A 15,675-nucleotide genomic window follows, 5' to 3' on the forward strand; every position below is an offset into this window, starting at 1 on the left:
GGTGGGAAAGTGCTTTTTTTTTTTCTCACGAAACGGTGCACAAACAATACACACACACACACACACACACACACACACACACACACACACACACACACACACAAAGTGCTCTGAGCTATATTCATTTTTTTAAATATTTTTATTATTTTTATGTGTATGAGTGTAATACCTGTGTGAAGGTGGGTGCACCCCTGTCATGCAATGCCCATAGAGGTCAGAAGAGGGTGTCAGATTCCCTGGAGCTGGAGTTAGAGATGATTGTTAGCCACCATGTGGGTGCTGGGACTCGAACCTGGGTCTTTGTAAGAGCAGTCAGTGTTCTTAATTGCTAAGCCATCTCTCCAGTCCCTCTGAGCTATATTCTAAACAGCTACCTGGGTGGCATAAAGACAGCTCAAAGACATCTGCTTTCCTTCTAGCACCCAGTATCCCACAGTCCCCACCCACCTGCTAAGCTAGATGCTGTATTTCATTCCCTGCCAGGTGCCTGATGCCCATCTCCGTGGTTATGCCTTGTGGCCACAGCATGGTTTGCCACAACTAATACAGCCAGACGGCCCTGGAGTCCAAAACACTGATTTTCTCCTGTATGTGCGGGTTGCCCACACTTTCAAGTGTCACAAGGAGGTGAGGTTCAAAACAAATCCCTTTCCCTGCTCTGCCTCTCAATTTTAAGTCTTGTGAGGGGAAGATAGGAAGACAGCAGTTTTATTAAGTTGTGCTTTAAGGGGGGGAAGTTTGGGGCATGTTGCTAAAGCTTGAACTGAGTAGGGTCTAAGAACTCTCTAGGCCATGTGTAGGCACCACCCCGGCAGAGTTCTGTGGAGCTCCTGGGTCCTCCATTTCCAGGAAGACTCCATCGCTCTGTATTCCTTCACTTCTCACCCTACCTTCTCCTGCCTGTTCGCAGCCCTCTGTCATAGCCTATGCTGCCTGCTGCCAGCTGGACTCAGAAGACAGACCCCTCGCTGGTACCATTGTCTACTGTGCCCAGCATCTCACCAGCCCCAGCCTCAGCCATGGTGACATCGTCATGGTGACTAGGGGAGGGGGGTGGGCAGGTCACTCAGCCTCCAGTGAAGTAAAAGAACCTGCTGAGGAGGGAACAGAAGGTGTCTCCAGCTTTAAGAACAGCTGGTCATGCAGAGGGGCCATAAGGACCTGCTGCAACCCAGCCCCCTCACTCAACAGCCATTTGTCCTTAGGCCACACTGCATGAATTGCTTCATGCTCTGGGTTTTTCTGGACAGCTCTTCAAGAAGTGGCGGGATTGCCCCTCAGGACTAGGTGGTAAGTGGAAGCAGTGAGGGAGAGGGCTTCCTATAACGTCAATCAGCAGGGCTTAACTACCTGTGGCCCTTCTTCCTTCTGTTTCATTCTTTCTCTTCTCACACTGCCTTCTTTCCCTTTCTGTGCCCAGCTAGAGAGAATTGTTCTACAAGGAAACAAGTAACAAGGCGAGATGAGTGGGGCCAGCTGCTTCTTACCACCCCAGCTGTTAGCCACAGCCTGGCCGAACACTTGGGAGTCCCAGGGGGTTCACAGGGTGCTCCTTTGGAAGAGGAGGTGAGACTAACACCTCGGGATGCTGGAAGGCAGGGGAAGCAGCCAACTAATAACCAGCCATTTGCTACCTTATCCAACAGGGCCCTTTGTCTTCCCACTGGGAGTCCAGATTACTCCAGGGTTCTATAATGGCTGCTACCTTTGATGGTGCCCAGCGCACTCGACTTGACCCAATAACTCTTGCTGCGTTCAAAGATTCCGGCTGGTATCAGGTCAACCTCAGTGCTTCAGAAGAGCTGTTGTGGGGCCGGGGTAAGAAATTAAGGGAGATCTGCAGAGCAATACTCATGACCCACGTCAGCTTTGTAGGAGGTGTATTTGCTACTGAGGTATAACTCAAACTCAAACTGTAAGCTTCATCTCTGAGTGCTCTTGCTCTTCCTATCTCACAAGCAGGCTCTGGCCTAGAATTTGGCCTGGTGACCACATGTAGGAATGACTCGTCAGACTTCTTCTGCACTGGCAGGTGTGTATGCTGAGCGGATGAGGGACTACACAACTGAGTGATCACGGAGTCACTTTCCCATCCCTTCCACACAGTGGGCTGGGCTGCCACTACCTGCACCTAGACAAGGGAAGCTGCTCCTCAGACCTGAGGCTAGAAGGCTGCCGCATGTACAGACCCTCTGCCAACGGGGTGAGTGCACGACAGCACAGAGAATGAAGGAGTGGGTCCAGAAGGGGTCAACTTCTATGGCATAAGACAGTCACTATTCCACTTTCTTCCCTTCACTTCAGAGTGAGTGCTGGAAGGAAGAAAACGGACTCTCACCTGGAGCAGAGAATCCCCATGGGGAAATCTACCATCCCCAGAGCCGTTGTTTCCTTGCCAACCTCACTTCCCAAGTCCTCTCTGAAGACAAGACCAGCCATCCCAACCAAATCCTGTATCTCAGGCAAGAAGAGCTCAATGGCCGTTGCTATTTACATCAATGTACACAGGACGGAGCATACGAAGTGAAGGTGGAGGGATCACCTTGGATCTCCTGCCTGCCAGGAAAGGCTATTCAGGTGAGAATCATTAGTGGGACCGTTGTAGCACACAAGCAAGAAGTAGTTAGGAAATGCTTGAACGGTAATACTTAGAGTCTCAAGCTGTAGTCCAGGCTGGCCTGTAAGTAGATACATAGCCCAGGCTAGCCTCAAACTTGTGACAATCCTCGTGCCTTACTTAGCCTCTCGATTACTGAGATTACAGACATGAGTCATTACACCTAATGTTCAACTTGTTTTAAACTTTTTAAAAATTTTATTTATTTTGCAATACTGGGGATCAAGCCCAGGGCCTTGCAACCTACTGAGCTACATCCTCAGACCCCCTAGCCAACCTATTTTGACTTTGCTATATGTCCACTCAGAATATGAGTCTGACCTAGAATGTGCCTCTTCCTTAGGCCTGCGCAGGTCATTGAAGCTGTAACGTATACCCTGCCACGTATTTCCTGCAGGTGCCTGGGTACCACGGTCTCCTCTATTGTCCCCAAGGTCGGCTATGTCAAAGTCATGAAGGCACCCATGCTGTTACTTTTCCATCTGTAAGCTTATCAACCCAAGACCTGCTGTTCCAGCTGTCTTTAGGACATACTGAGATGCCAGCCCGTTTCCTGGGGATGGAACAGAGAGCAGAGCTGGCCGAAGCAATACTGCAGGCTCTGGTGAAGAGAGGTGGCACTGGAAGGTATGGGTACTTAGAGAAAGGCCACAGGGAATGTCTAAGTCCTTTACTACATACTCTGCTCTGCAGACTTTCTGTCCAAGCCATTCCTAAACCCATTTCTTTAGATGTGCTCTTTCAAGAGCTATCCCCTTCACTAAGAGGCCTCGGTGTCCACTTAGGTGCTACTTCCACAGCCCATCAATCACCACTAGTTTGGTGTTCACTGTACAAATGTGGAATTCCCCTGGCTGCCGAGAGCCTTCGGTTGCTATGCTGTACAGGACCCTGACCCTGACTCTTCAGGAGAAGCCCCTGGAAGTACACCATGGAGAAGCCAGCTTTACCATAGAGTATTACAAGTAAGATGGCAGTCCAAATAGTTTTCTTTTGCAATCCCTGGTGTCTAGGTGTTTGAAATCCGTCATTTGCCCCTTGTTCGAGATAGGGTCATGGGTCTCAGAAGATGATGCCTAACATCACCTTGGGCCCATCCAACAGTAATATAGTTCCCCATCCCTAGAACTTAAAGATTCCAGTTTTTTGTTTTTTTTTTTTGAAACTGGGTCTCACATTACACCAGGCTGGCCTCAAGCTCATTATATAGCTGATGACCTTGAACTTCAGATCCTCCTGCCTCTTGAATGCTGGGTCATAGGTGCCCACCACAGCTATTTTCCTTCTTAAGCAGTATCCAGAGATCTAGCTACTAGACCAATCTGACTCTTCCTTTAGTCCTGCAATCAAGCTAGGTCTCCCTTCAGTGACTGAAGTTGCTGGGAAATTTCTACCTTGATCTTATTTCTGTTTCTGAGTTCTGCATTGCCTTCCACTGACTTGTTTACCCAGTGCTTGGATAAAAAGAGTTCTATAAAGCCTAGACATTATTCTAACCAAATAACACCTTCCATGTTTCTAGGCTGCTGACCACCTCGGACCCTAACCCCTCCATGAACCACCTATTTCTGTCCCTGGGACTCTGCCTACTACTGTTAATTCTGATGGGTACACTGGGAACTCTGGCCTATCAGAAACGAGCTACACGTCAGGTGGGCCCATCTACTCCTTACCATCATGATATACAGCTCAAGAGACCTGATTAGAAGAATATGGGAAGTATAATGCTACCCAGAACGTGATATAGGTAGGTTGGAGGATTTAAGACTACTAGATGCTGGCCAGTGAGATAGCCCAGTGAGTAAAGGCACTTGTCTGAGCTTGATCCCCAGGAGGCAAATGGGTGACAGAAAATGACTAACAAGCTGTCCTCTGACTTCCACATGCATGCCCTGGCTCACAAATACCATACACAAATAACTGTGATTAATTTTTTTTTTTTTTTTTTTTTTTTACAAAAAGAGAGACTACTAGAAGGCTGGAGAGATGGCTCAGCAGTTAAGGGCATTTACTGCTCTTGCAGCAGACCTGGGTTCAGTTCCCAGCAGCCACATCAGGCAGCTCATGATTGACTGTAACTCCAGTTCCGTGGGACCTGACACCCTCTTCTGACCTTTGTGGGCAGTAGGCATGCAGTGGTGCACATACATACATGCTTTACCACAGAATTCAGCAAGATGGCAGTCCAAGTAGTTTTCCTGGACTCACATACACATAGAAATAAACAGAATGCCTCCTTTTCAAGATGTCGACTTTAAAATAGCTTTGCAATGAAGAAAAGGTGGAGTCTCGTGGTGAAGATCTATTATTTATTTTGATACAAAAAATAAACTGTTTAACACCTGAAGTGTCACGTATTTCCATAATGTTGTAGAGCAACAGGAGCAGCACAGGAAGACCTGCTACCAGCTCCAAGGGCACCATCGTGCTTTAGTATTTTTACTTATCTAATTTCATTGCTCTGTGGAGTCAGTGTGAAGGGTGAAATAACTGTCTCCCTCTCTCGATATTCCTTAAATTTACTAAATCATCACTGGGAAACCCAGTTGTTGAGACATCACATAATTATGCTAGAGTCTGGTAAAGGTTGGTAAACCAGCCACCTGGGCCAGCGGTACATGAGTTCTAAGACATAGGTCCTTTTTAATTATAGTTTCAAAAGCGATCATTAAATTCTTGAGGTTTAGAAAGTAGGTAAGCCGGGCGTAGTGGTGCATGCTTTTAATCCCAGCACTCGGGAGGCAGAAGCAGGCAGAGCTCTGTGAGTTCAAGGCCAGCCTGGTCTACATAGTGAGTTCCAGGTCAGCTGGGGCTACAGGGAGACCCTGTCTCAAAAAGACCAAAAAAAAAAAAAAAAGAAGAAGAAAGAAAAGATGGCGTATGGTGTGGTGGTTAAGAACATGAGTTTTGGAGACAGGCATGGTGGTGCACGCCTTTAATCCCAGAACTCAGGAGGCAGAGGCAGGTGGATCTCTGTGAGTTCGAGGCCAGCCTGGTCTACATAATGAGCTCCAGGACAGCTGGGGCTACAGGGAGACCCTGTCTTTAAAAAAAAAAAAAAAAGAAGGTAGATGACTGACATGATTTGATTTGTTTAAATGGATCTCATTTATCCTAGGAGTCCAGGTGACATACCACTAATGTTAAAAACAGTGCCTGTGCTTGTCATCAAGTCCAGGCAAATCTTCAGGTGACACATTTGCATGAGTCCTTGCTGCAGTCCCGGCTGTGCTCCATCAGATGTCATTATTTTCTTGATCTGAATGCCTATCAGTCTTTACCAGCTGTAGCAGCCACTGCTTGGTAAAACTTTGCCACAAAGTCTGGCTCACTGACCTCCAGTTGCCTGACAAATTCATTGCGCTCCTCCTCAGCCCAACCTCGAAACCACTGATCCCAGAGACGAAGTTGGCACTCAAAGATACAAGGTGGTCGGTCTGCCTCAGATACATTAAGCTGCTCTAGACCATCTAGCAGTGGCTGCAGCTTTCCTGGCACTGCCTTAGCTACCAGGTCCTGTAGAAAACGTTCACGCTGGGGACCTGACCAACTGGCAAACCAGTGAAGAATACACTTGATCTCCTGGGAAGTAATGTAAGACATTGGAGGAGGGGAACAGCTAGTAATGCTGTCTGGCACTGAGGGTAATGGAGAAGGGAAGGATGATGGCGCTGAAGATGGTTCCAGGGGCATCCTGAAACAAACAAAAAGCACTGTTATACACTCTTCAGATAGAGCAACCAAAACAGAGCCGTCTAGCAACAACAAACCTTACTGTACTAGTGTCTACAGGGCAAATTACTCCTCGCCAATTCAATTTGTAAGAAAGAAGGCTCCTGTTATGGGGAAAGATGGAGATTCACTATGTGTAATCCCAGACTGGCCTAGTTTCTTGCCTTCTGCCTCAGCCTCTTGAATACTGGGATTATAAGTGCACATTGCCATGCCAGGCTTAACAGGATCCTTTATTTTTATTATCATCAAATTACCTCAGGGAAGCCACCCAAGAATAACTCCATATTTGCCACTTTCTTTCTTTTTCAGTGGCACTGACCTAATCCAAGTGGTGGCTCACACCTATAATCCCAGGATCTGAAAGGCTGAGACAGGGGGGTTGCCAAGAATTAAAGACCAGCCAGGACTACACAGGTACATAATTAAGTTCCAGGCCAGTCTCATCTACGGTATGAGATTTTATTTATATTTATTTATATTTATGTATTTATTAATTTATTATTTACAGGATCTCACTATGCAGCCCTGGCTGGCCTGGAACTTGCTATGTAAACCAGGCCTGTCTCTGTCTCCTGAGTGCTGGGCTAAAGGATGTGCCACCATGTCCAGTTCTTTTTCTTTTTTTTTTTCTATCTTTTTGAGACAAGGTCTCCCTGTAACCCCAGCTGGCCTGGAACTCACTATGTAGACCAGGCTAGCCTTGAACTCACAGAGATCCACCTGCCTCTGCCTCCCAAGTGCTGGGATTAAAGGCGTGCACCACCATGCACGGCTTTCTTTTTCAACTTTTATTTACATTTACTTCATGCTGAATTTATTTCCATGCCAGAAGTTTTTATCTCATCAGTTTCTTCTAGGATACTTTTTTCTTCCAAGCAACTTCCTCTTTTGGCTTTGGAACAATGTGTTCCTTTTCAATGGGGATTGTCTTGCTGTGGCAGGAGAGCTCAGGTATAGAATTCAACTGCATGTCGGATGCTCTGTTCACCTGGATAGGCTCAGAGAATCTACAGTCAAGCCCGTATGTTCAGCATTACCCTCTGCATTTTCAAGCCTATGTAGCAAACATTCAGCACTTTTTTTGAGCCACTGACCTTTTATCTAGTCCAACTGTTTCGCATTGGCACACCTACAAATTCTACCATTATGCTGCCTGAACAGTACACATTGCTCCTTTAAAGTGACACTTTTCAGATACCTTTCAGATACCTGGCAGCTTTTCAGGTATGTATAACCATATGGTCTGGGCAGTTTCTTAAAGTGAACACAAAGATCTGAACCTCCTGATCTGCATGATTTGGAGGTAGCGGTTCCTGGGTCAAGAGATAAAACCATTTTCACAGGTCACCTCAAACTCTTAAGAGGGTTGTTTTGTTTTTTGACAGGTGTTGCTACCTAGTTCAAGCCTGCCTCGAATACAAGATCCTCCTGCCTCAGCCTCCCAAGTGTTATAGTAACAGATTACAGGCATGTCAACACACCCAGGGCCTCTCTCCCAATCGTACTATTTTTGCAGTCAGTCTCATGTAGTTCAGGCTGACCTCAAACTCAATTTATAGCTAAGGATGGCCTTGAACTTCTGTTCCTCCTGCCTCTAGCATGTGCCACCACACCTAGTTTCTGCACTTCTAGGGGTCCATCCCAGGGTTTTCTGCATACTAGACAAACACTCAACCAATTAAGCTAATTCCCAGCTGCTCCTATAAAAATAACCAGTTGAGGCCAGCCCAGGCAAGACACATGTTTATCTCTCTCCTACTTTTGTTTCGGGTTGGGTTCAGTTTATCTTCTCTAAAATGAAGGCAGTTTTAAAACTTTCTTACAGGCAACTGATCAGGGCCTAAATGCCAATTGATGCAAGAACCTTTTTCTCTGTATGTAGACTGAAAACTGACAAGAATTGTGTATGTTCTATGATCCCCTTAGTAAATTCTGTGAACCACCAATAAACTTTAGGTGATTCTAGCATCAAATAAGGTAACAGGGTTAGCAAATCAGAAACCAGGCTTTCAAAATTCTGAATAAAGTCCCCCTGCTTTCATGACTTAGGGAGTCTAACAAGTGTTCTATACTGATGCGCAACAATTTGTCTTTGATGAGTTTTCCTTAATGTTTTATATATATTGGTGCCCTGCTAGTTTTGCATCATAAATAAAATTGAAAGGTCGGTCAATTTATTTGAAAAGGTTTCAGTCCTACACTTTGTATCCCCAACGATGAAAACCTTCAACTATTTGTCTATGGCCTACTTTCAAAGTGGCCCTACAGGGGGAAGTTCCGACTCAAAGTGACTTTATTCTCTTATTCAGGGACATTTTTCCAGGTCTTGCTACATGGTTTCCACGCCAAACTCAAATTCAATGTCAAGAATCCATATTCACTGTCTAGGTCCAAAGACACTACCTCTTGCCCACTTTGGAAGCCGCAAGCTTCTTACTACCAGGTCCAGGCAGGGTCAAGGGCTCCTTAGATAGGGTGGCCCGGGTTCAGAAGATGGGGGACCACAGCTGTTTCGACACCGGAGCAGGAGGGCTGCCCAAAAGGCCAAGGAGGACTTCTCCGGCTCTTACCTCCCCGTTCCTCTGAGGGTGCCCAGAGATCACCGAAGGCCTTCAAATCCAACTCTAACTTCCCGAAGTTGCTTCCATGTTTCCTGAAAACCCTAAAGCAGAGCCAGCCCTGCAACCCACGCACTTCCGGTCCCGAACCAGCTCCAAACACCCAAGTGCCCCAGCGCCTCAGCTCCAGGTCCGGAGATAGCCGAGTATGTCCGGTTATAGTTATGCCACAGTCGAGGGTTTCCGAATATAGTCGATTCACAGTCTCGGCAAGACGAAAATAAACGAACCTGAAAGCAAAGAGGGAGGGGTCGGATACGCGGCAGAAAGCAAGAGCCGATTGGTGCCGATGTGACGACGGAAACGACCGAGCAGTTCCGTAGGAACCCGGGGAATACTGAGAGGTAATGGAGGGGCAGACTGTAGCAGTGGGCGGGGTCAGCTCGGTGCGTTCGATGGGCGTTGGCGGAAATTACCGAAGATGCCCGAAGCCGTCGGGACGGACCCGAGTACCTCACGCAAGATGGCGGAGCTGGAGGAGGTGACTCTGGACGGGAAGCCTCTTCAGGCTCTGCGAGTGACCGACCTGAAGGCCGCACTAGAGCAGCGAGGCCTAGCCAAGAGCGGGCAGAAGAGTGCCCTGGTCAAGCGGCTTAAAGGGGTGAGAAGTCAGCGTTGCCGGGGTGTCGGAGGGGAGCGGACCCGGTAGAGACAAGTCTCCGCCGCGGCGCAGGCGCAGTGTCCGGGCTCGGCGCGAGCTTTCAGGCCGCCAGCGCGAGCCTGCAGATCCGCACGCGCGGGGGTTGGAGTGGCTTGTGCCGGAATGGAGATCCCGCCGGTTCCCGCCTTAACGGCAGCGGCGCGAGCCCAAAATGGGAGGGTGCGCGCTGCGCTCCCGGAGTGTCTTAAGCTCCTTCCTTCTTCCCCCACCCCCTCCTTGTTTGTGTCTGTGGTGTCGGCGCATGCGCTGCAGAAGGAGTTAAATCCCTGTACAACCACCCGTGTGGCTGGCCTTAAGGGGGCGAGTTGGGCAGGGTCCGAGTTTCGGGGTACAGGCGGGCGGTGGGGTGGACGGGCTTGGTGTCTGTGTCTGCAAGAATATGTGTGGGGTGAGGTAAAAATGTCCGCTTGATTGGGGTGAGACATGAGATGAAGGAAAACCTTGAAAGACTTGGTGAGAGGCGGGTGTCTCGGCTTACGGGGAATTCAGGAGCAGTTTGGTAAGAATTTGGAGAGTAGTGGTGAGCGCGGCAGGCAGATTGCTCTGGTCGGGGGTTTGTGTTGGTCCGAGGAGATGCTAATGGGCTTGTCAGGAAGGAGATGGATGGTAGTGAGTAGGCTGGGTGTAGATGTTTTTAATAGAGTTCATAAGGGTATGTGGCCACCAGTACCGGTGGGGGCTAGGTGGCTTCGGGGCTTGGCACACTGTTGCTTGCACAGAAGCTGACAGTTTGGTGGAGGTGTATGGATTAGGTCAGACCATAGATGACAAGGTCTGTGGCCAGTTTCTTCTTTGAAATTTTAATACGTTTGATTTAGTCTGGGTGTCACTCCCATGCAAATTGTAAAAGTTCACTTAAGTGGCTCTGGTCCTGAATAACCAGATAATTCAGTCAAACCCAAACTAGTAGCCCCATGTTGGTTTTGTTTGTGTGAAGCTTGTTTATTTGAAGTCTTTTTTTTTTTTTTTTTTTGCCTGTATTACCAGATGTAGAAGGGGCTTCTCTTCAAAATTGCAGAGTAATAAGGATTCTAGTACTGATTCTGTCACTTTACTGATTGTTATGACATAGCCAGGTCACTGATTCTTTGTGTGCGAGTATTTTACATCTGTACATTTAGGAGCAGTAACCATGGCTACCTTTAAGGGTCTTATGAAGATGAATGAGAGCAGTATTAGTAAAGGGCTTTTGGCACTCTCCATAAAAGGAGTGCAGTTTAAGTGTGTATTTAAGTCATCTAATGAAAAGGCTGTGGGAGAGGTGGAAATCTGGGTTTCTTTTTTTTTCTCCTGGTTTCTGATTTTTTACCCTTCTCTATACCAGGCTCTAATGCTAGAAAATTTGCAGAAACACTCAACACCCCATGCTGCATTCCAGCCAAATTCACAGGTAAGAAGGTTTTTTGGAATGGGCTGTTTGTAAATAAACATAAATGGAATGACTTGGTGTTGTGTCCTCCATGCTTGTCAAAAGCTGTGTTTTCTTAAATTTTCTTGCTATACTTCATCTCATATTAGGCAGTTGAAGTCTAGTCAAGCCCAATTTTACATAAAGACCTGGAGTAAAAAACAAAATCAAAGGAACTGTTAGTGAATTTCTGACGGGTCTGAAGTTACTTATTTGCCTTTATTTAGTTGGGAAAAAGTTGTTGATGTCTTCGAATGTAGATGTGAAATAGGCTACCAATAGGGCAGTGCAGGAAAATCCTTGTTTATCTCTTTTATTGACATAGATTTCCCAAGAATTCAGTCCTTTATAAATCACCCTTATTTCTGGTATTAACTACCTAACTGTATGCAGTTTCTCTTACACATCCTGAGTAACTTTGTTACTTAGGACAAGAAATAACACTTGGAGGCCTTAGTTCCCTCACCTATAATATGAAAAATAGTTGGATTTAAAAAACAAATAACAGTAGTTGGACTTAATCCACAGTTTAATAACTGTTCTGCTATGGTAGCCTAGGGAAGACATTTTCTTCTGAAGTAAGCAAGGGTTTCTACATAAATAATATTTTTGCACTGGTGAGTGTTAAGCTCTCACGTGATCATGCTGGCCCAGAGCTCACAGTATATCCTAGGCTGGCCTCAAACTCAGGACAGACAGTCTTCTTGCCTTAGCTTCCCTAGTCTGAGATAACAGCCATGTGCCCCCACACCCACATTTCTATATAGGATTTATTTTGAAGAAATGATTTCACAGTTAAAAAATAAAACATTAATTTCTAGACCATCCAGCCTCTTAGAGTACCTTTCAGCTTTTAAAATCCCTTCATTTATGTGTCACACTAAAAGGGAAAACCCAGGTCTTTAATGCAGGGGTGTGTGGGCCCAGTACTAGATGGGGTCCCAGGATACTGTGGAGAATAAGGAGAGCCTTCCTCTTCCCTTTATCACCCTTTTAAGCTGTAAGACTCAAAATCTAGTCAGCTTTTAGAGGTTTAGTTACCAAGCATAAGAAACTGCCAAAAATAGTTCTCAGTTGTACTCTGTTTGTTTGCTTGCTTGCTTTTGAGACAGGGTCTCACTATGTAGGCCTGGCTGGCCTAGAACTCACAGAGATCTGCCTGTGTCTGCCTCCCGCCTCCTGGAATTAGAGGCATGTGCCACCATTCCTGGCAGCAGTTGCATTTTAGTCTTCAAAGCCTTACTTTATTAACAGTTTTTGCAGCTGTACACACTTGTTTTCTCATACATGCAACCCATGCTTCATCAGTGTCCATTGAGTACTCAGACTCATTTCCACCACAGGTGGGAGTAACCATTTACTATGCTCAGAAAACATGACTAGCAGCATAGGAAATATCCAATTGTTTTGCTTCTTTTGGAAGTCTAGTAGACTTACTAAGTAAGAAGGATACAGAGAGGAGGACTAGTGAAGAGAAAACTGAAGGACAGAAAGAGTGATGTAGGAGTATGTTAGAAGAAAAAGGATAAACCCAGGTTTTAAAACTTTATTGCCAAAGAAAATAGAATGGTTGGTTTTAGGTTTTTGAGGCAATAGCCAAGCTGACCTCAAACTTACAGAATCCTCCAGCCTCAAACTTGGGGCAGCTTTCCTGCCTCAGCCTCCTGGGGGCTGTGAGTGCTGGCCTGCCATGGTTTATTTGGCTTTTTAATAATAATGGGGGAAATACAGTGATAAATGTCTTAAGCACTGAATGCATGTTCCTTTTCCTAGTCTCTTCATTCTTTTATTTTTATTTATTTAATGTGTATATTTGTGGGGGTTTGTACATGCAAGTGCAGTGCTGGAGGTACAGATGGTTGTGAGCCACCTGACATGGGTGCTGGGAATTGAACTTGGCCCTCTGGAAGAGCAGTACACACTTTTAACTGCTGAGACATCTCTCCAACCCCAATTTCATGCTTTTAATACCAGAAGTTTTAAGACGTCTGACAAAATGTTTCCTGGTTTGGTGGAGTTTTGATGTCTTGGAGAAAGGTGCTTCTTCCTTTCCACTTTTAGTACTAAGAGGAGTAGTAGATTATCTTTAGATGAGTTGTAGACTATCTAAAAATTTAGAAGAAAAGGCAAATTCCAGGAGGATGTAGTTTACCTGTAAGAGCTTATTCTTTGCATACACAGGCCTGGGTGTGAATCCCTAGTGTGCCCCCCAAACACACCCCAAAACAACAAAAACTCAGGATTAGTCATGGTGGCACACTCCTGTATTCTTTAAAACAAGGAGACTAATGCAAGAGGATTGCAAGTTTGGGCCAGCCTGGATCACCTAGTGAGACCCATGTCTCTAAACCCCCCCCAAAAAAGTCCAGGCGCATGCCTTTAATCCTAGTGCTTGGGATGCAGCAGCAGGCATATCTCTGTGAGATCAAGACCAGCCTGGTCTACATAGTTTATTCTAGGCCAGCTGGAGCTACAGGGAGACCCAGCTCGGGCTTAAACAAACAAAAAACCTTAAAACCCAAAAAAGCATGATATGTACCAGCATCACTCTGTTTGGGAACTAAATATTTTAAATAAAGAGTTAATGTAGCGATCCTCCTTTTGCCAGTCACAGTGCTGTTTATTCTGATTTAATATAGGAACAGCTTAGAAAGGCCTTCTAAGAGTTTGGTTATCTTTCTTGGATCCAGATATATGGGGTAGACTTTTGTTCCATAGAATTTCTTCCCTGCATCTTCCTGGTTTGCTTTCTTAGACTTTCTTTTCCCATTTCCTCTGCACAGATTGGGGAGGAAATGAGCCAGAACAGTTTCATAAAGCAGTATCTGGAAAAGCAGCAGGAGCTACTTAGGCAGCGTCTAGAACGTGAAGCTCGAGAGGCAGCAGAACTTGAAGGTAAGCCCAGGTTGTCACTACTAACAAGTTTTCATCCCTGCCACCAAGTAGTTAGGTCTAATTAATTTCAGTAATGAGTCAGTTTCAGTACTAAGTCAGGTGAGCCTGTCACTCATTTGCTTCAATCTATCATGAAACCAAATGAGTTACTGTTTACCTTTATCAGGGAAAGGGACTCTTAGTTTGACTCTCAGTAGACGAGAACTGCCAACAACAGGAAGAGTTAGAAGTAAGTTAAACTACCATCTAGACGAGGTAGAGCTTCATTCTAGGGAGTTTTTCTTTATGTTGAGGGCTCTTTTTGGTATGTGTCTCTGTATCTATGACTTTGCCTACCCTCCTTCACTCCTCCGTATTCCCACATGCTGAGCCCTTCACTCCCTCCCTGCCCGACCCAATGTGTACTTTGCAGAAGCCTCAGCTGAGTCGGAGGACGAGATGATCCATCCAGAGGGAGTGGCTTCCCTGCTGCCTCCTGACTTTCAGAGCAGCCTGGAGAGACCAGAGCTGGAGCTCAGCAGACATTCGCCTAGTACGTATCTCCCTCCCCACCTGCGCTGTTTTGTCAACCTTGCGTAGTTGGTGGGGGGAGGTAGTTATGCCTCCTCTCGTAGTAAGCGTCCATGAAAGTCTCAGGGAACTTATGTGAAACTGATACTTGATACCTGTTTTTCAGGGAAATTATGTCCTTTTTGAAATGTGGTTTCTCTAATATGTTGTGTTAACTTCTCAGTATTTCATGAGGCAATAAGATTTTTCTTACATGTACTTCCAGCTTTTTATGCCTCTAAATTCAGCAATAGTCACAACTTTCATCTCTTCACTAATTATGATTATTACATATTATATATCCAGTCATTCCCCAAATTTAGCATCTGCTGTTTATTAATTCAACAAATATTTACTAAGTGCCTGCTGTATACCAGACATGTGCTAGAACCCAGTTGTATAAAATCTTCCTTTAGGAAACATACAGTCTAGTAAGTAGATGGACATTGAGAAAATCATTATGTAATTACAGTAATGCTAAGTGCTGTTAAAGGCAATGCAAACTGTTATGTAAACATAAGGAGCTCTAACCTGATATAGGGGATTGGTTCAAGGAAGATTAATTTTTTTCACATTATAAAAATATTGGGCACCCAGTATTGCATAGTATCTCCTGTAAAAGGCTATAAAAATAGCCTTTGTCTTTGGAAACTTAAGATTTTCAAGGCAGCATATATTTATCATGGTGGACATTGGGTGGATGTATTAAGCCAGTGTATAAATTGACATATTTTCAAATGATTTTACTGTTGGCAATTATCAATAGAATAATGGTCCCTTCATATTTAATTCTTTCAGAATATATGGGTTTCCAGCTTTCCTGATTACCACTGAATTTTTTAAAGAAGATAGATTTTGGGGGGAAGCTATAGGAGGAAGAGGAATTTCATGAAAGATTAGCAGAAACTGAAGGATCTTTGAGACTTAATTTTAAGATCCCAGTTTCGTCATCATCTGTATTTCTTGATCCTAGTCTAAGTCCCTGAGGGAAATTTTTTTGTTTTTAGGATTTAAAAAAAATACTTTGCCAGGCATGGTGGCACATGCCTTTAATCCCAGCACTCAGAAGGCAGAGGCAGGCGGATCTCTGTGAATTTAAGTCCAGCCTGGTCTACAAAGTGAGTTCCAGAACAGCTGGGGCTACAGAGAGACCCTGTCTCAAAAAGACCAAAAAAAAATATACATATATATA

The 15,675-nt window shown here is 45.3% G+C and overlaps 3 protein-coding genes across 4 annotated transcripts in view; 2 read left to right on the plus strand and 1 right to left on the minus strand.

Annotated features, from left to right (window-relative positions):
• The window catches only part of Lmln2 (leishmanolysin like peptidase 2), a 6,224-nt gene extending 1,173 nt beyond the window's left edge, over positions 1–5,051 (plus strand). The window contains 12 exon segments of the mRNA XM_029566844.1: positions 484–747; positions 854–1,036; positions 1,206–1,290; positions 1,421–1,566; positions 1,647–1,818; positions 1,963–2,032; positions 2,107–2,203; positions 2,305–2,577; positions 3,015–3,244; positions 3,403–3,582; positions 4,140–4,269; positions 4,992–5,051. Coding sequence (XP_029422704.1) covers positions 484–747; positions 854–1,036; positions 1,206–1,290; positions 1,421–1,566; positions 1,647–1,818; positions 1,963–2,032; positions 2,107–2,203; positions 2,305–2,577; positions 3,015–3,244; positions 3,403–3,582; positions 4,140–4,269; positions 4,992–5,051 — 1,890 coding nt within the window.
• A 519-nt stretch (positions 5,052–5,570) lies between these two features.
• Positions 5,571–9,057, minus strand: CUNH14orf119 (chromosome unknown C14orf119 homolog). 2 transcript variants are annotated; one of them, XM_008839888.3, is made up of 2 exons: positions 8,923–9,057; positions 5,571–6,311 (listed from the first exon to the last, which is right to left on the minus strand). In XM_008839888.3, the coding sequence occupies exon 2, from the start codon at positions 6,308–6,310 to the stop codon at positions 5,888–5,890; it is 423 nt and encodes a 140-aa protein (XP_008838110.1). In that variant the 5' UTR covers position 6,311; positions 8,923–9,057; the 3' UTR covers positions 5,571–5,887. The 2 variants fall into 2 exon arrangements, with proteins under 2 accessions (XP_008838110.1, XP_008838111.1); XM_008839889.3 differs by lacking the exon at positions 8,923–9,057 and adding an exon at positions 8,756–8,906.
• Positions 9,058–9,151: 94 nt separating this feature from the next.
• Acin1 (apoptotic chromatin condensation inducer 1) overlaps positions 9,152–15,675 on the plus strand; it is a 47,089-nt gene continuing 40,565 nt past the window's right edge. Inside the window, exons 1-4 of the mRNA XM_008839890.3 lie at positions 9,152–9,571; positions 10,956–11,021; positions 13,823–13,934; positions 14,347–14,466. Of these exons, the coding sequence (XP_008838112.2) occupies positions 9,392–9,571; positions 10,956–11,021; positions 13,823–13,934; positions 14,347–14,466 (478 nt within the window). The 5' untranslated portion in view covers positions 9,152–9,391. The remainder of the gene's footprint in view (positions 9,572–10,955; positions 11,022–13,822; positions 13,935–14,346; positions 14,467–15,675) is intronic.

The sequence above is a fragment of the Nannospalax galili genome, unplaced genomic scaffold, assembly GCF_000622305.1.
Source record: "Nannospalax galili isolate Female #2095 unplaced genomic scaffold, S.galili_v1.0 scaffold1119, whole genome shotgun sequence".
In the NCBI taxonomy this organism is placed as follows: Eukaryota; Metazoa; Chordata; class Mammalia; order Rodentia; family Spalacidae; genus Nannospalax; species Nannospalax galili.

Excerpts from the sequence above, each read along its gene's own strand:
- CUNH14orf119 (XM_008839888.3), bottom strand. The coding sequence starts at position 6,310 with ATGCCCCTGGAACCATCTTCAGCGCCATCATCCTTCCCTTCTCCATTA.